This window comes from Mirounga leonina, unplaced genomic scaffold (assembly GCF_011800145.1).
Source record: "Mirounga leonina isolate KUSES-001 unplaced genomic scaffold, KU_Mleo_1.0 Mir_82, whole genome shotgun sequence".
NCBI lineage: Eukaryota > Metazoa > Chordata > Mammalia > Carnivora > Phocidae > Mirounga > Mirounga leonina.
In genome coordinates, this window is record NW_023270825.1 from 2,982,869 (window position 1) to 3,002,127 (window position 19,259).

Sequence of the window (19,259 nt, forward strand, 5' to 3'; positions counted from 1 at the left end):
GGGGCTCAGCTGGGCTGCGCCCTCCGGTGTAGGACCGTCTACGCTAACGGCTCCGGGCAGTTACGCGGCTCCCGCTCTGGGCGCGGGCAGGGCTGGGGGCAGCCACCTTCGCACACCCGGCCCAGCCCCGCTGGGGCGCATAGGAGCTACTCGCTCACACTGACCGGGTTGCTAGATTCAAACCAAGAAGATCCTCGTCTAATTTTTCTAACTGGCAAAATGATTTGATGGTAATTCTATAATTAAAATTTTGAGTGGTATAAGTAACCAAATAAATTACCATTCAGAGATCAATCATCATTGACTAGGATGATAATAAAGGAAAAATATTTGGCCCTAAACCACGGAGATGCGACACAGAAACCCCCCGACAGCACTGGGTAGCGCTGAATAGAAACTGTCGTGAGAGACCCGTGATCATGTGATGCTTGAGGTCACACAAGAGGGCGGCAGCATTTCAGAAAGCTAAGCTCTGACCCAACGCCCAGTCTGCCAGTCAGAGCAGGCACAGGGCGTCTCCACGGTCAGGCTGCTGGCATCGGCTCCGACGATTCCAGAGAACACTACTACCATGGCGAGCCCCAGAGAAGCAGCTTTGCCCAGGAAAGGCTCCCATGGGTGCGTTAAGGGGAGTCAAGCTGACAAAGAACCAAGGGTGGGACAAGCAAGATGATGAAGACGTCTCTGCTCCTCCTCCTGATACCTGACGATGTCACATTTCCACTGCTCCCCTTCAGGGCAGAAGCTGCTCACGCCCTCCCGGTACAGGAGGGCTCTCTGCTCTGTCAGCGCCCACACCACGCTGTTTCGGGCTGCAACCTGGGACAGTGGATATGGACAGTCGACCTTTACGGCTCTGGCACAGGGGCGATCCACACTGAGACCTGCCAGGGAGACAGACAGGAAGCCCCAAAGACACACAATCAGGACTTCACACCTCATTCGTATTCTGCTGTTTGCTTCTTTCTCTCTCTTTTTTTTTTTTTGGTATTTTGCCATATTCTTTTGTAGTAAGTATTTTGTCTTTTTAAGGTCTAGTCAACAAAAAAATGGTTAAGTTGTGCTTAAATATCACACATATCTGAAGTGTTTTCAAAAGCTCTTTGCAAACTGAAGGAACTAACAATTCGGAATCTGCTGGTGTCCCAAAGTAGCTTAAGATGTTCTGGAAGAACAAGAAAGCCCAGGGCAGGAGAGCAGCCAGACCCTGAGCCAAAAGGTCCCCTGCCACGAGCAGCACATGCTTTACGGCTGTGCCCCTCAGAGCCTCAGAGCCCCCTCAGATCTGAGGCCTGCAGCCATCCTCTGCAGAGCAGCTCTGACAAAGCAGCTGCCCTCTCCAGCTCCTACCTGTTTGGGGGGGGTTCCCGAGATGAAAGGCGAGGTCCATCACACGGCCAGGCTATGGCAGGGCCAGAGCTCAGAGTCCCTGATGCCCCATCCAGGGCTCTTTCCCCCACCTCCTTGCAGCTTGTCTGCAGCCTGATAGCGTCCTGGGCAAGCTGCAGAACAGCTGTTAACTCAAACCCCATACGCTGTGGCGTCAGCCCGCAATCAGCCCTCAGTGCTCAAATGTGCTCCCTGACTGCTCACAGGAGCCCTGTGGTACCACATCCTCGGTTGTTTCCCTCACGCTCAACCAGGGGGAGTCACCTGCGGGGCTTCTTACACCACACATCGTCAGGCCAGCCCTGGAGACTAACACGGTAGGTCTGGTACTACTGGTTAACAGAGCATTCGTTCCTCGACTCCAGGCCTGAAGTGCTCCGTTTCCTCACCAGGAACAAAACTCAAATGCTCGTGGAAACTGGATATGCATCTGCCTCTCGAGAGCTATTCCCACTTGAAAGGAGAGACCAGGGCTGGCACATGGCCCAGGAGCTGGCGAGGCTGACCACCAGGGCTCAAGCAGCGGCTTCTAGGAGACGCTGGCCCTCCCACACGTGAGGAAGAGCCAGATGGGCAAAGACTTTCAATCTCAGAGAATCATCCCTGGCTGACAGTTCATAACAGAGATTAAAACAGTCTCCCCAAATCAGCAATATTAAACGGTTAGAAGATGGATCTTTACGTAAATCCAATATGGCCTCCTGACAACCAAAAAAGAGCACCCGCCCCATATCCTTTCCAGATGCTGATAAATCACATTGCCTTTGGAAACTCATATCCCATTTTGCTGACAGTACATAAACACTCCCTCTCATTACAGTTTATTTTTAATAAACAAGTCCCACTGAGTCTCCTTCAGCAGCTGAAGGTTCCCCTCAGGGCATTAGGACAAGTTGAACTGCTACTTAGATCAAATGATTTCTCCTTGTTTCTTCCTGATCCACACGTAAATAAGTATACAGAAGCAGGGCTTTGACCTGGCTGAAAAAAATCCAGCCATAACTTAAAGGAAAAAATGATTCTAATGTCATTTCCCTATTATTCTTTCCCCTTAAGATCTGACATTGCAGCATAAATGACAGGCAACGGTTAACTTAAGGAGAACGAGAATCTGTTTCTGTATCTCACTAACCCTATGAAGTCTTGCCCTAAATTTGTCTGGGGTTGAATGTGAGTCAGTAGCAGGAAACTGCTAATATATTCCAATAGCAAATTCTCTTTTTCCAGGAGTATTTTAATTTAAATTGATTTTTAGCCCCTTAGGCACTGTGATGGCTCTAAGCATGTCCCTAACAGGCGAGGGGCAGTAAGAAGCAATCACCTCGGGCGCCTGGGTGGCTCAGTTGGTTAAGCGACTGCCTTCGGCTCAGGTCATGATCCCGGAGTCCCGGGATCGAGTCCCGCATCGGGCTCCCTGCTCGGCAGGGAGTCTGCTTCTCCCTCCGACCCTCCCCCCTTTCATGCTCTCTCTCTCTCAAATAAATAAATAAAATCTTTAAAAAAAAAAAAAAAAAGAAGCAATCACCTCCCCACTGACGGGGGCCGGAGCACCACCTCCAGTTACCTGTCTGCAGGTACAGATCTCCATTTGTCCTGATGATCCAGGCTGTGTCATCGCTCAGGGCCACAAACACTGCCTGGGGCAGGGCTTCGTACCAGTGCCGCTTCCCCTTGATGGTCACTTTTCCACAAGCGAAAGCTCGGTTAGATTTCTGTTCAATCTTCCAGAGAAGGGCTCCTGTAGAAATAAAAATTCTAATCACCATCCAATAAGTATGGAGAATTACTTACACAAAAAAGCTTCATTCTAGAGCTTTCTAAAACCTCTCTCCCCCTTTTGCTTCTACCTCAACGGGGGAAAGAGCCCGCAGCACCGAGGTTTGGGTCCTTGGCCACCACCCACCAGCTATGTGGCTTCGGGTGTCAAGTCACCCACGGTCTCCATGCCTGACTTCCTTCTCTGTACCTTATAGGGCTGCTAGGGAAACTGGAGGTGAGAACAGACCAGTGACACGGCACACTGAGCTGGACAGACCTCAGGCACTCCTGACGTGGACAGTGGCAGTGCTGACACGGTTACATCAGGAGGCACAACTCGTGCCCCACCACAGGTTGAAAAGTCCTAGAGGGATTCAGATGGGGTACTTCTGGACCAACTGAGGGATAAGATGCATGGAAAGGAGGCGTTTGAGCTGGGCTGTCCTTTTTTTACTCAGAAAGGGATTCTGATAAACAAAGATGAAAAAGGGGAGGGAAGGAGAAAGATGCAGATGGAGGGTGTGACACAGGACAGGCGGCCACGTGTAAGAAACCACCAGAGAATCACCAAGAGCACAGCCAGGCTGGACTAGAGGGTCTGACAGGGAGAGCTGAGGTAAGAGGAGAAAAGCGAGACAGACGGCTAAGCCCGAAGCACCCCGTGAATACCATGGGCTCTGGCCCGCCCCTCCCCGCCCAAGACATGGGCACTGCAGGACAACTCAGTCAACTACACTCATCTGGTGGGGACAGAATTCTTACTAGATCAACAGGGGCTGGAACGTTTGGAAGCACAAAGTAATCAATAGAATCAGGACAGGACCAAAGTTTCTAAATGGCTGGGGAGATAAAACCAGAAGTAAATGACAGAAAGAATTAAAACGCACAATTATATAACGCCAGCTAATGAAGTAGACTATGATCTCAGCCACTACCTAAGGAAAAATATTTTTCAAACAAGCGAAGAGGTAAAACAACCTTGAGCAAACTGGTATTTTAAATAGTGACAAAGACCAGGAAGAGTTCAAGGAAATCCATCTGAAACACAGTAAAATTACGAGGGACGAGTCTAAGGTCACAGAGCATGTTTTGTCTGACTTCTACTCCAATGTCCTAACAATAAGAAGTTACTATGAGGCAAACACGCATAAATATTTCTATTCTACCTATCTACCCCCCAATAAGTGAAGTGGCCAACGTTATGACAAAACAGATGAGCAAATGATTCTGGACAGGGAAGGGAGGTACAGGCTGAAAGCCTAGTAGAACCTCATTCAGGAGATGTCTGCTCCAGTTCACTAAAAATGGTTAGCCTGACCATGGCTTGCAAGAATGAACGCATTTTTCTTTACACTCAAGGAGTAGATGATTCAGCCAAAGCATACACATCGCTCATTAAAGAATAATTTCTAGAAAGGAACCCAAATAATCTGAACATATCCCACATATCCATAGGTCCATCTTCATTAGTTCAGTTGCTTTAAAGCAACACTAAGAAACAGGAACACAGGGGTGCCTGGGTGGCTCAGTCAGTTAAGCGTCCAACTCGATTTCGGCTCAGGTCAAGGTCTCAGGGTCGTGAGACTGAGCCCCGTGTTGGGTGTGGAGCCTGCTTAAGCTTCCCTCTCTCTTTCTCCCTCTGCTCCTCCCCTCCCATAAAAAAAAGAAATAGGAACACATTTTTATAAGGGGCTAATATGTTAATCTCTCTCAAAAAAATCCTTCAAAATTCAAGCAAATAGTTTGCATAGTTTATAAAAACATGTTCATGTATTCCCCTTACAAGACAGGGAGCCGGGGAGGCCAACCTGAGGGTGAGACCGCCACCTGCTGGACGGCATCCTCAAACTTCTGCCAGCGGAGCCCAGCGCCCGGCAGCGCGCTGCAGAACAAGCCGCCTTTGTAGTCCAGGCACCAGAGGTACTTCTCGGAGACCGCCAAGCTGAGTATGCCGTAGCCGGGACCCGCATATCCCATCCAGCTTTCTGCAAACTAACAAGGACAGAGCCTGGTGAGTTCTGCAGCAGAGCACGCAGCTGCACCGTCGTGCTGTCGTCAACAAGACAAGCGTGCAGGCTATCATTCAAGTCACAGAGCTGAGGACCTCTGAGAAGCCATGCAGGGTCTGCTATCTTTGGACCATACTCTGAGAGAAGCGTTCTGAAATGGGAGCTGTCGTTCCTCGTTAGGACCCCAGAGCACGCCTGGGTAACGCTCTGTCATGTCAGAACACCCTTCCTAATGCAGTGTTTACATTAAAATGACCTAGCTTGGGGCGCCTGGATGGCTCAGTCTTTAAGCGTCTGCCTTTGGCTCGGGTCATGATCCCAGGGTCCTGGGATCGAGCCCCACGTCGGGCTCCCTGCTCCGCGGGAGGCCTGCTTCTCCCTCTCCCACTCCCCCTGCTTGTGTTCCTGTTCTTGCTATCTCTCTCTCTGTCAAATAAATAAATAAAATCTTTAAAAAAAAATGACCTAGCTTTACGCACAGGCGTATTGCACTTCATACAACGTGCAGATCCGTGTTTTGTGCATCGGATCCTTGCAGATGCACGAGGATGAGAAGCACTACCACCATCTCTGTGTCTTCACCCTCGGGTTTTAAGCATGGTCCCAATCACTGGACACAGGACACATCATGTGGCTGATGGAAATCTGGCCAAGACACTCAGTCTGGCTGAACTTTATAGACTGATGTTTTCTTGCTACGATTCTTTAAAAAAAATCAAAGCTAAACGAAGTCTTTGCAGTTTTAACAGTTTTCTGAAACTACAGAGGAAAATCAATGTGCTTGCACAATCACCCAAATATGGAAGTTCGCTTCAGAGAGAATGGCACCTGCCCCTTCTCAATTCAGCCCTGCACCCCATGTTGAGCCCCCCTCCCCAATGCCACAAAAATCTCTTGGCTTTCTAGCTACTGGAAGGGGAGGGGGGGAACCATGAAGGGAGGGAGAAGTCCTCCAAGTGCCAGGTTCCCTCTCACCTAGGGGAGGGCTTTTCTAAAGTTCTGGCCTAGAATCCCAATAGCCCGCCCCCATGAGACATGGTCGGCCTGCCCAGTGCATCCCTGGGCAGGCACCCTCTCACACTTCCCAGAGCCCTGCATTGGCTCGCCACCATTGGCCAAGAGTCTTGCTCAACTGAGATGATCGACATGCACGTCTGGCTCCTCCCTGAGATTCTGAGATCCGGACTGGCTATCCACACCCTGCAGCAGCCAACACCGAACACGGAGCCTGGCAGCCGAAGGCACTCAAGAAAGGATGGGCACAGGCAAAACTGAGTGTAAGGTCTAACCTTTTGGCATTTGTTGCCAAACAACTAAGCAGTACATTTCACTGCCAAGGCAGGACAGCACAGAGGCTGAGGGGGGGTGTCCCGGGGCCAGCCTTGCCCCTCACTTGCTATGTGACCTGTGCAAGCCATGTAACTAACTCTCGACTGCCTCCACTATAAAACGGGGACCACACAGTACCTATTTCATGGTTTGTTTAGTTCTTAGAGAAGTAAATGAGTTGAACTTACAAAGTACTTAGCATGTTGCCCGGCACGTGGCAAGAGCTACCCAAACAATACGCGTGATTAGCACTGAGAGAATCCAGCGGTACATTTGGGGAAAGTACACATAAGTTCACACTCATAATCCACACCTCACAATGACTTAGTAGGAAAAGAAGTGATAATACCTGGTTAGTTTCGAAATCAAATACACTGAATTATAATCACTTGCTAAGAAAACTAAGTACTCTGAAAAAATCTATTTTTTATGTAAAATGACCAAGAATAACCATCCTTAACTACATGGGTTGGGTGGACCCTCAGGAAACCGGTCCACCCCAAACCCACACACCTGATCTGACTTTAGCAGCCCAGTGTCATCTGCGCCAGGCTGGCTCAGGTCCTGCAGAGAGCGACTACCACCGAGCTCTGTCATACTGGTCTCCGAGGAAGAGGAAGGCAACCCATGGGCGTAGATGTCCTCCTCGTCACTGGACGTCAACACCTGGTCCCGTGAAGGCTGCTCAAGCCGAGGCTCACGAGTGTGAGCCGCCAAGGCGGAGACCGGGGGTGTCAGCCGTCCTCCCACACTCCCCGTGTCACATTCCAACGCAACCATTTGCTTCAGGCCTGTGTCACCGTCAGTGACAGCGTGCCAGGGATGTGAGCCAAGGTTCCCGGGACCCCCCATGTGCGTGAGGAAGCCCTGCTCCTTGCTGGGCTCCTCAGCACAGCCTTCGTCAGCTCTGGTCCCCGGCAGCCGCTGCTCGGCATGGGGGACCCAGCTGAGGCTGGAAGGCACCGGGAGGGGGTCCAGGAAGGGGACTTCAGAAAAAGTGCTTTGGGGGACATCAGGCATGTCCTCCGCTTCCCGGGCCTCAGCAGAGCTGTCCTGTTCTCGACAGGGTGACTGTCTGCTATTCAGTTCATCGTCTGCGGGACAAGGTTCCTCTCTGAGCTCTGTAACGTCACTACCTTCCACAGCTTCCCTCAGCTCCAAGAGTGAAGTCCACACTGCACTGTGTGGCTCTGTGTCGTCTGCACGGTTACATCGTGGGAGTCCAGCTCTGTCGCCATTCCCTTCATTCAGTACGTCAGGGGCAGGCTCCGGCACCTCCAGGACACTGAATGCCTCGGGGTCATTATTTTCCTGCAGGACACCATTCACCTCACCACTAAGGTTACTCTCCTGGTCAGGAGACTCTGTGCTCGACCGATCCACGATGCTGCCCAAACTTGAGGTCATGGACAGCAGGTCTGTGCTCAAGGACTGGGGACTGTCACCCGGAAATTCATAGCAGGGAGTCGATTCAAGGGAGCTGTGGCACGTGTTCCTGCTTCCACCTTCTAATGTAAAATAAGAATGTTTAAAATGGGGTATGATTCCACATAAAGAGTAAGAGACCAACAAACACAATTTTGGCTCAAGGAAAAAAATACATTTTAAATGAAGAATATTTAAGTGGTGAAGAATACATCTCTCAAGCACGAATTATCCCCATGCAGAGATGTTTTAAATGGATGCAAACATCAGACACACTGATGGGCTCCAGGCCCCACTCAAGAAATGTTAACAGAGGAAAACAAAGGGAAGGATGGACTGCAGACCAGTTGTTTAAAATTATTAAAATGCTTAGCAATCTGGTAAGTATGTGTAGCTCGAGAGGCCTAACAGGAATCAAGGAGTAAAAAGTTCAACCATTTCTATGTTAAATCCCATGTCCGGTAACCTATCCAACACTAAATGTAAAATGACCCATCTAGACACCAGCATCGATCTTCTGTTTCCATGACTTTCCATCCAGGCTCATAGCCTCTCTGGTCTAATACATGCTATACATGGATATATCAAAATTTTTATTTAAATATTGAGAAGTATAAACCCAGACCCATCAAGCAGGATGGTAAGTACACAGGTGTCTGTTCTATTATTTACACCTCATGAAGGTGCTCTCCATGTGCGTGGTACTTTTTTAACACATGAAATATTTCACAGTAAAACTCCTTTGAGGAAAGAACACACTTGCTTTCTGAAGGCCTTCTCTGCTTCTCATTGAATGGGCAAGTGCTCATTCAGTGAAAGCAGCACTCCCCAAAAGTGTCTAAGAATGCCCCCGAGTAAGCAGGAGTCAGTGTGTGCTTTGCCACGGATGGTACCTGTCTTCTTCTTCCTCTTCTTTTTCACTTTCAGAGGCTTCACGACAAGCTCCTGGTCAAAGTCTTCTGAGCTAATCACGCTGAATCTCTGTGAGGCGGGCTGGCTGCCCCTCCCCAGCTCGGGAGCTGCCTGGAGCCCGCAGCCACTGTCGGTGGAGTTGAGCGAGCTGCTCCTGCTCCTTGGCTCACTGGCCACGGAGCTGGCCACGGAAGAGCCCCTGAGCCTCGTCTCAGAAACCGGGGCCCCTGACGGCTTCTCCACACGCTGCCCGGGGGCCTGCTCTGCACATCCTGGCATCTCCAGACCATCTCGCCCTGAGAAAGAAGGGTGGGGTGTTACTGCTGTTTATCCAAGAAAGTCGACACGCTCCTATTCAGGTCTGCTAACCCTAAATACCTGCCTGCTAAACTCAGAAGACTGGCGAAACTGTAAGAATCACACAAAACAGTCCAACAAACGGTTCTGTGCTCCAGGAAGCTCACACACCAAAATCAGGAAAATGGTTTGTCAGGGCTATTTTCTGTAAATAGCTCAATAGGAAGGGGACACTACTAAGTATACGGCATTTCTCACATCAATTCGCAAATAATTCCTAAAGAAGACAAATGACCTAAGAAAAGGGCTTAGTGATATCCCCTACTTAGATCATGCCTTAAATATAAAAGAACTCAAAAGGCACTTGAAAAATGTATGTATACCTATATTTCTTGAAATTTAAGGGGAGAAAGGGAATTTCCACGAGAACAAAGCCAGGACAGAGAAGTGCGTTAACGAAGTCAGTGTCCATTTCGAGCAGAGAGCGGCGTGAGGATCTGGCCGTGGAGGGTCAAGTCACCCTGTTCTGTGCCCATGAACAAGAGCCAGCAAGTTTCTCACTTTCATGGACTCATCCTTCTCAACACAGCACCACAAGGTCACCATGGCCATAACAGTTCCATCCATAGTACCCTCTACGTAGAATAGGACTAGGGACCACTTCGATCCACTCAGCCATCCCTCGGATACCGAGTATCCACTATGTGCCCGACACTGTTCTGGGACCATCAAGCAGACAGATGGGAATTGCTGTCCCTTGTGAGGGTGGTCAGGCGCAGACTAGGGGCTGCGGTGTGCACAACTGGGGACAGACAGGCAGGACTGTGCTCGGTGTGAAGCCTGGCCAGGGAAGCAACTCGTCCAAGATCACACAGTTGGCGTCAGGTCTTGGTCTAGAGCTGTCCTGTCCAATACAGCGCCATTGTCATGTGCAGCTAAATTCAAAATCAAACACAATTTAATACTGTTGCACCCCCCACATTCCAAGCGCTCAGCCACTGGTGGACAGTGCAGAAAGTGAGCATTTTCATCACCGCAGAGAGGCCCCACCGAACAGCTAGGTCTGGAGCTTAACTTCCCTCCTATAAGCCTCCCCGCCCCTGACCACACCCTGTAGGTGCCCCTCATAAACTCAAGACTCAGAGCTTATTCACTTTCCACAGAAATTATAATCTGGAATGGCAGCTATCCTGACTTACCCTCTGACTTAAGAAGTAATTCACCCCCACCCCGCCATCTCTTAAGAGACCGTAAAATTGGGGCCAAGATAGCCCTTATGACATTTTCATCTTTCAAGTCCTAAATATCTGGCTCATGAGAGACTGTTTGGGATACTTTCCTTCTAACTACACTTCGTATTCTAACATTACAGAAAGACAAAATGCTTAGTAACGCTTGGGGGCCCAGGAGCCTGCCGCTTGGAGCTCCTCTTCCTCGCCTTGCTCCCCACTCTAGAAGGCCTCGGGTTTGCAACTGGCCCACCCACCTGGGTCCAGGATCTCTACTCCCTCTCCTGCAGTGACTCAGTCACGAGCTAGTGCTGGTGAGAGAAGTCATAGCAAAGATGCCCCCAGGGCCAAGATACCCCCAAGCCCATGGCTACAGCAAAAGGTCTACACTTCTGACCAATGTAGCCAAGCAGAAGAAGCAGGAGAAACGTTGGCTGAAGCAGAAATCAGAAGACAGGGCTGGTGGATTCGGGGCTTGTCATTTACCCCCCAGTCCTTGGTTTTCTAATCTGTGGAACAGGGAAACCATGGATTAACACTCACTCACTCAGGGCTTCTATGTGCCACGTGCTGTGTCAGGGCATAAAGCTGAGCCACAAGATCCTTGCAACAAAAAGTTTATTTTGTGAGGTAAGGACATGGTAAGTAAGTAAACGGCTCCCCAGTCACGAGAGTGGTAGAAGGAGAGGCCCCTGGGAACTCCAGTGAAGACAGGGAGAGGCTGACTTAACTAAAGCACTCAGGAAAAGTATCAAAAGATACCGTAAGACCTGAAGTGGGTCTTCAAATAACGAGCGGGGAGAGAACAGAGGGCAGCATCCGGACAGAAGTAGGCCACGTCGGGGAGCACCACACACCTAGCACTCAGACCCGCCTGGGCGCTGGGGACAGCGGGCGGTGGCAGGGGCCGCCCTGCACACCACCTCAGACGCGGTGGCCTGCGAGCAAGGAAGGGACGAGGCTGCCCCCAGCCCCGGGAGGAGGGCGGCCTGGCTGGGGAAAGGCAGTGGCAGGACTACCTGCCTCACATTTCCCACAGGCTTGTCATGAGCATCAACCAAGACGCCTGCGAGACTGCTCCGTGAACTCCAGAGGCCACAGACGCGGGGGCTCTGGGGCCACACGGATGTCCCTGGTGTGCCGCTCACGTCCCCCCAGCGGCGGTGTCTTTGGTACCTCACTGCAACTTCCAAACCCCGGTCTCCTCGTCTACAGAATCAGTACCTTCCGTTTAGGGCTGTGTTCAGGATTTTATGAGGTCATGACTGTTAAGTGCTCAGCAGTCTCTGGAACACAGTGAGAACAAAGGGAGTGACAGAGAGGCCTCTCCTCCTCCTCCCCACATGGCTGTTGTCACCATCAGGAACAAGTTCACTGATGAGCCCCAAGTGTACAAAGTACCGTGGATGTGTGCATGGGAACACGTATTAAGATTCTTTGCTCATTAGAATCTGGGCTTGTATGAATTACAAAGAAAAGTCAACAGCACAGAGAATGACCAGTGCTGTAAGGAGTAACAGTGTGGAGGGTACAAGATATATTCCAGATAACAGATTTCCATGTTCTAAAATCTTGGCAGGTCTCTATCTTTGGAACTATTAATCCCACACGTGGAGTCAGGTACCAGCGACCAGTCATGTGGGTGCTGAGTTCTCCTCACTACTCGTCTGGCCTCCCCAGCTTCCAGACCTATGGAACCACTTTACCAAATGTGAGGTTGTCTGATATGAGCCTTAAAGTAGGTAAGCTTCAAGAAAAGCACTGTAAACCATCTTTTATGACTCATAGCGGGGCGCCTGGGCGGCTCAGTGGGTCAAGCGTCCGACTCTTGGTTTCAGCTCAGGTCATGATCTCAGGGTTGTGAGACCAAGCCCTGAGTTGGGCTCCGCACTCAGCGCAGAGTCGGCTTGAGATTCTCTCCCTCTGCCCCTCCCCCTGTTCGCACACATTCTCTCTCTGAAACAAAACAAAACATCTTTTTTTTTTAAAACAAAATATCTTAAAAAAAAAAAAATCATAGGAAACCCTCCAAATACTTCCTTGTTTAAATAAAGCTACAGTCATTTAACTAACAAAGTAATGGTAAGGTTTATAAATTATAAACTACAATTACATATACATGGGTACATTTTATAACAAATACAAACCTATTGATGCCAGTCCTTCAGGTCTGCTTGAAATTCTTATAATGTTCCTATCTCCCTTTAAGAAAAATATTTCATTTTCTGTGCAGGAAACAGACACGATATCACCTGATCCTTCCAAACCAGCAATTGTGGACTGTCCAAAAAAGAAAAGAAAAAAGAAAAGAAAATCACACCACCAGGCAATAGTAATAGTTGAAAGCAAACAGACATGGGCAGGAATCCAAATGAGTCAAATGACACCTGTGTTTTGTTGGGCCCACTTTCTGAAACTTCTTAAGAGTAAACGAACGCAAAGGTAGGGAGTATCCGACAGATACATGACCTGGAGTCATAAACCTTGCCAGTGAATTCATGAGCCTGAGGGAAGAGCTCACCGCACCTCTGAGCACTGGGAGCCGTGTCCTGCCTCGCCCCCTCCCCCCAGCACATGGAGCGCATGCTCCTCGGCAGGACCTGCCTGTCAGCCTCGCACAGCTGCCCTGGTCTGCGCTTCAGGTGCCCTGAGCGGAGTGGGCCTTGTTCCTCCAGGATGCCACGGCTCTGCTCAAACTCCTTTCCTGACTCTTGTCTACTGGGAGAGTTCCAACTTGATTCAGACATCGCCTCCTCGGGAAACAGTCCCCGGGGAGCTCAGCCTCGGTGGCACTGCCCGGGACTCGTCCCAGCTCACAGCACTTTGTATGAATGCCCACAGGGAATGCTGCTCCTGGTCTAGAGTGATGTGCTGACCGGTCTCGACCCCTACTATGTGCACTCCCGCGGGAGAGACAAGTGGACACTGCAATTCATGGCTCCGAATGAATGGAGAGAGGGAGGAGGCTCCTAACACCATCTGAAAACAGGACATCCAGAGTCTGAATGATTTTAAAACATTCTCTTTTCGGCTAATAATACAAACAAGAGGCAGTTCACTATAGAGAGAAAAAGGGCCTGAAATCTTCGTTAATTTTAATTTTTTTTTAAGATTTTATTTATTTATTTGACAACGAGATAGCACAAGTAGACAGAGCAGCAGGCAGAGGGAGAGGGAGAAGCAGGCTCCCCACTGAGCAGGGAGCCAGATGTGAGGCTCGATCCCAGGACCCTGGGATCATGACCCGAGCTGAAGGGAGACGCTTAACCAACTGAGCCACCCAGGCGCCCCTCTGTTAATTTTTAAATAATCCTGATGAACATCTAGAAACATGCCACTAATCTGAAAGCTGTCCATCATGTTGCCACACAGACTCTGATGGCAGCCACGTGTGCACATGGACAGCCCCTTGTCTCATGAAGTTAATTACACCTGTCACAGAAAGCACTGGCGTAAAGGGCTCAGAAGAAAGGAATCGATACACAGTCACCAAACCTCTCAACCCCACTGACTACTAAGAGCACATCCAGTTCAAAGAGTACCCAGAGAAAGAAAAAAACTTAAGTTGTCTATAAGTGGAGAAGAATACAAAAATGCCTTTCAAAGTGTTCCTTAAGAAGAGAAGCCAACTCAGGGCTAAAAGGCAGCTTAGTGGCCCTAGCCCAGCTCACCCTGCCCTCAAGTTCCAGATGAGGGAAGCCATGCCAGGCAGACGAGACTCCTGCTTAGAGGCAGAACAGCTAGAAGGTTCTACCAAAACCAATCTATAAAATAATCAGACCCTTACTGGATTTCCTTGACTGGCCCAAAGGAAAAAGTAAAGCATTAGAATCAATGCTGTCCCTTCTATCGTTCTGAGAGATAATCTGTAGATAAACACTGTAAAGACACCCAAGATGTGGTGCGATCATGTCACTTACCTGGTTGACGGTGTCTAGAAGGTAAATACTGTATTCATTCCAACTCAACACCCAGCCTTCTTGAAAGAAACACGAAACAAGCCCCAGGTGTTTCTCAGGTAAGCTGCAACCTCCCCTGTTGGAGGATTCCAGACGTGGGTACAGTTCAAAAGGCTTGACTCCTCCAGCAAAGACATCTTTTAAGATAAACGTGGCTTGAACAGTCCCATGGATGTCTGCCTTCCACAGTCGGAGTCCAGGCCGTGATGCGTACAAGGTCAGATCACTCTGCTTACAAAGTCCTGGTATAAAACAAGCTCCAAATTTCCCAGTGCTGAAATTACAAAAAAGAAAGAAAAGAAAGAAAAAGAAGAAGGAAAAGGAAAGGAAAGGAAGGAAGAAAGAAAAAGAAAGAAAGAAAGAAGCGATATGAACTGATTTAAAGTGACAGTTGTCAACCCTTGATATCAACTCTAATGAGAATTTTCTGGATAAGCCTGAACAAGATTGATGTTTTTTCAAACCCTCTGCTATGGTTTGTTCTGTTGTTACTAGAACGACGTTGTCATCTCTGTGTCTTCTGCTCCCCGTAGTCCCCTCGCAAATGTGCACCCGCTGAGCATGCAGCCTGTCTCATGGCAACCCATTTTGGTGCTGTGCCCAGGGCTTTGTCCCCACCCTCAGGCTCAATCCTCACAGCAGCCCCGTGACGTAAAGACCAGCTCCTGTCTCAGAGAAGAGAAAATGAGGCAGAAGCTCACAAATCCAGGTCTGACCATCCCCTCCCTGCTTGGAACTTCTGTTCCTTCTAACGCCTGATTGCTGTACTCACTCCAGCATCCCAGCGAATGAGCGTCATGCCTACCATTGAGTCTGAACCCATCACAGGGACCAGCTACCCTCTGGTCCCCAGGCATGGCAGTTTTCTATTTTTAAAATTATGAAATACCTAACACAAAAGAATGTATGTTTTATTATATAAATAATACATGTTATTTTATACTATACACACACACACACATTTATAGGCATATAAAAGTTATGAAGTCTAATAAATGAAATGCACACCCGGGAACTCCCTCAACTTCAGAAATAAATCATCAGGGACACGGGTGATGCTCCTAATGTTCCTGCCCCTCCGTTCCCCAGGTGTGACCACAGACTGAATTTTGTTTGTTATTCCCTTGCTTCTACTATTATTGATAATTTAACCACATACCTATGTATTCCTAAACACTACATATTTTTTAGTATTATCTTTCATTTGTATAAAAAAAGTATGATGCTACTTGTATACTTTTGCAAATTGCTTTAACATTGTATTTCTAAGATTTATCTTTACTGATAAAAAAAACTATAGCTCGTTCATTTTCACCGCTACATAGTTTGCCACAATATTTTTACTCACTCCCTTGTTGATGTGTATTTGAATTATTTCTACTGCGTTATCTTAAACAACGTGCTATGAGCATTTTCATGCAGACCTCCTAGCACGCAGGTGTAAGAGTCTGCCCAGGATCTCCCGGAGATGGAATTGTTGCTCTGTTGGGTAACTGTTGGGTTGCTGAGTTGACCACCTTCAGGTTTAAAAGACAACTTCAAACTTTTTTCACAATGTGATTATACCAACCTATGCTCCCACCAGCAATCTGAATTCTTTTTTTCCCCCCAAAGGCTTTATTTTTAAGCAATCTCTACACCCAATGTGGGGCTCAAACCCATGACTCCGAGATCAAGAGTCGCATGCTCCCCCCAACTGAGCCAGCTGGGCGACCCTCTGAGTTCTCATGGTCCCATACCTTTGCCCAATCTCAGGCTCCTACCAGAGCTCAAAGTTCAAGAGTTTCCAAAATACTTCCCTGAGTTGAAGCAGTGGAAAGAGTACCGACTCTCGACTGACAGCAGGGCTCGATTTCCAGCCCCGACATTTGCTTTGTGCTATGCAACCTTTCTGGAGCTTGGTTTCCTAATCTGTAAATCAGGAGTAATCATTCCCATCTCAAAGGTTCAAGCGAAGATTAAGTGAGCCAGTCTACGAAGGCACAAAAGCACCGCTGGGGCTACAGGTGCTCGCAGCTGGGATCGGCCTCTAGCTCTATTCACGCCAGCACCGCGTGCTCCCCACGGGCCCCGTGCCTCTCTCCTCACCCTCCCTGCACGCAGCAGCGCACCGGCCCTCCTGAGGGGCTGTCTCCAGGGCCCATCCCACACGGTCACGTAGATAGAGTTATCTGGACGTTTCTATGCATGTCAGTATCTCTCTAGGTCCCTCTGGCTGTACAGTAACTAAATCCCTCTGGATAGGGCCCAAGGAGGATATTGAATATCAAATTCGGCTTTGAAACAAAGATCGTTAGATTAACCAAGACTGTTCTAACGCTGTAGATCATTCACGGACAACTCTATAATCAGCATCGTGTTTGATTACTGCCTTTGGTGGATTTGTTCTGGGAAGATTCTCTAAATAGACCCAAAGGAATTCTAGCAGGGCAGTCCATAACCTCTTCCTCTTGACCTTCCTGTCAAATCCATGTCTGTCTGGTGACCCAATTGTTCAATGTTTTCCATCTATTTATAGGTCCTCTTAAAAATCGCTTGTCACTTCCACTTTGATTTGTTCACCTTGGGTAACTAAAGCATTCACTGGAACAAACACTGTGTGAGACCCGGGGCCATGGGCAACGTGAGGGATGAACGAGACGAGATCCTGGCCCGGACTAAGAACAGACGGGGGCAGATGCGCGCATGTGTATGAACCACCGCAAGAGCATGAGGCTCAAAGGGCCACCCAAGGAGTCTGGACGGGGTGTGTCTCGACTGGGGCAGGAGAGGGCTAGACCCAGGACTATTACCTGGCTGAGGAGGGGACGGGCACTGTGGGGGAAGGAACATGCCGAGAGGGTCCTGGTGGGCGGCTGGCTCTAAGGAAATGCTGAACGTGTGGTGTGTGGTCAGCGGGGGGAAGGCAGATAAGCTGGGGATAACAACTAGCTAGAGCGAGGTGTAAACTGTCCTACACCCCAGGCTTGGCGCCACCCACCTGCCGTATGACTGTGTAGCACCTGCTGCTGTCCGTTCTCAAGTGGACCCTCAGACTCCAACTTCTAAGGTCTAGGCACCCTAGGGTTCTAAAGTCCTAACTAAATTAACCTACTTTTTTTTTTTTTTTAAGATTTTATTTCTTTAGAGAGAGAGGGAAGAGCGGGGAGGGGTAGAGGGAGAAGCAGACTCCCCGTCGAGCAGGGATCCCGATGTGGGGCTTGATCCCAGGACCCCGGGATCATGACCTGAGCTGAAGGCAGACGCTTAACAACTGATCCACCCAGGTGCCACTGTTTGGGGTTTTTTTAAAGATTTTATTTTTAGGTAATCTCTACCCCCAGCGTGGGGCTCAAACTCACAACCCCGAGATCAAGAGTCTCATGCTCTACTGACTGAGCCAGCCGGGCACTCTGAAAGGAATGTTTTCTAATGTGCTGTATAATCTCTGGTGCCACAGACCTGAAATGCTGAGCGTGGACAGAGAGCCCAAGGCAAGAGAATGAAAGTCTAAGATGGGTGACAAAAGGCTCAGCAGCCAACTGCCCACAGACCACCACACAGGCACAATGGCAGTGACCCTGTTCCAGAATCTGATGCTGGCTCTGCTGGGGGGGCAGGCTCCACAGGTCCACACCCAACACGGGTGGCCAGGCTCAGGGGCCCTGACGACAGGGCCACAGGGGACACCTAACAGGTAGGGAGAGGTTTCCACCTGAAATAGTGCAACACAGACCCCGAGGAGAGCAAAGATACAACACTTCTGGGGAACAGCCAGCGGGCTCTGAGGTCTTCTGGGAGTAACAATGTATTTTAGCTGGTCTCGTCTGAGGAGGTTCACAAACTCCATCAGAAAAGGACGACCCCATCCCCCACCACCAAGGTTCCCCTGCCTGCAAGTGCTCTGCTCCCCGCTGAGAACACCCCAGCCCTATTCAGGCCACGCTGTCACCCACCAGCGGGCTTGAGAGGCCACGACGGGCACCGCCATCCTGTGCTCTGTGCCGGCCAGCGCCAGCCACCCAGCCACACTCCCTGCCAAGGCGCCCCCTCCTCTGTGTTCCCTTCCACAAAAACCAGCCCCCTAAAAAGCTATCTCTGAGCACTGCGATCCTGTTCCCTCCAGCCCTTTCACCCTTGGCCCCTCTCCTTCAGCAAGGCTGTGTGTAGCCACCAGGTCACCAAATCCAAACATCTGTCTCACGCCATCTCTTGGGGCCGTCAGCAGCTCTGACGTAGCCTTGTGACACTTCCTTCATGTGGCCTCCAACTTCTCACTCCTCTGAACCTTCCTCACATCCCAGTCTCTGCCAGTGCCCAGAACAGAGACCCCCCCCCCCTTCTCCAGCTATGCTCACGCCTGCAGCGACCTTGTCCGTCCCGGAGCTTTGAAGACCGTCTACATGCTACAGGCTCCCAAATGCGCGCCCTGGCCCCACCCACTTCCCAAGACGCACGGCTGCTGCACCTGCCCCTTTGGCTCTCCCCTGGAAGGAAGACCATGCTACCTGTCCACAACACTCTTCTATCATCTTCCCCAGGCTTCTCTAGGCCAGTGTGCAGCCACTCCCCTGAGTGCTCAGCTGACTAATCTCCCTCTCTCAGCCCCCAGAGCCAACGTGTCAGCACACCTGTCAGCTCTGCCCTCCGAGCATTCCTACTACCCTGGCCTGGCCTAAGCCCCTGGCTGGCCCCCCTCAGCTGCCACTCCTGCCCCCTCCAAAGAGCAGCAAGGGTGACTTGCCCTGGTCAAAGCCTCTCATGACTGCTGGCGTGCTAGAATAAAGCAGCCCCTGAGTAAGGCCCATGGGGTCCTACCTGGCCCCTCTTCTGCTCCACACACACATGGCCTTGCTGCTCTCCAAACCCTCAAATGCTTGGCACACGCACTGCTTCTGCCTCAAGAGCTTCTTTCCAAGGTCCTCTGGTGGCTCCTTCTGCCCTGCCTTCAGGAATCTGCTCCAGTCCCTCCT

At 49.9% G+C, this 19,259-nt stretch overlaps 1 protein-coding gene across 3 annotated transcripts in view; it reads right to left on the reverse strand.

The window, feature by feature from the left end:
- The window catches only part of TECPR2 (tectonin beta-propeller repeat containing 2), a 106,828-nt gene that overhangs the window by 47,665 nt on the left and 39,904 nt on the right, over positions 1 to 19,259 (reverse strand). For all 3 annotated transcript variants that reach the window (XM_034992620.1, XM_034992622.1, XM_034992621.1), the window contains 7 exons: positions 14,269 to 14,581; positions 12,496 to 12,628; positions 8,804 to 9,118; positions 6,999 to 7,993; positions 4,956 to 5,139; positions 2,954 to 3,127; positions 704 to 884 (listed from right to left, as the gene is read on the reverse strand). In XM_034992620.1, coding sequence (XP_034848511.1) covers positions 704 to 884; positions 2,954 to 3,127; positions 4,956 to 5,139; positions 6,999 to 7,993; positions 8,804 to 9,118; positions 12,496 to 12,628; positions 14,269 to 14,581 — 2,295 coding nt within the window. The remainder of the gene's footprint in view (positions 1 to 703; positions 885 to 2,953; positions 3,128 to 4,955; positions 5,140 to 6,998; positions 7,994 to 8,803; positions 9,119 to 12,495; positions 12,629 to 14,268; positions 14,582 to 19,259) is intronic.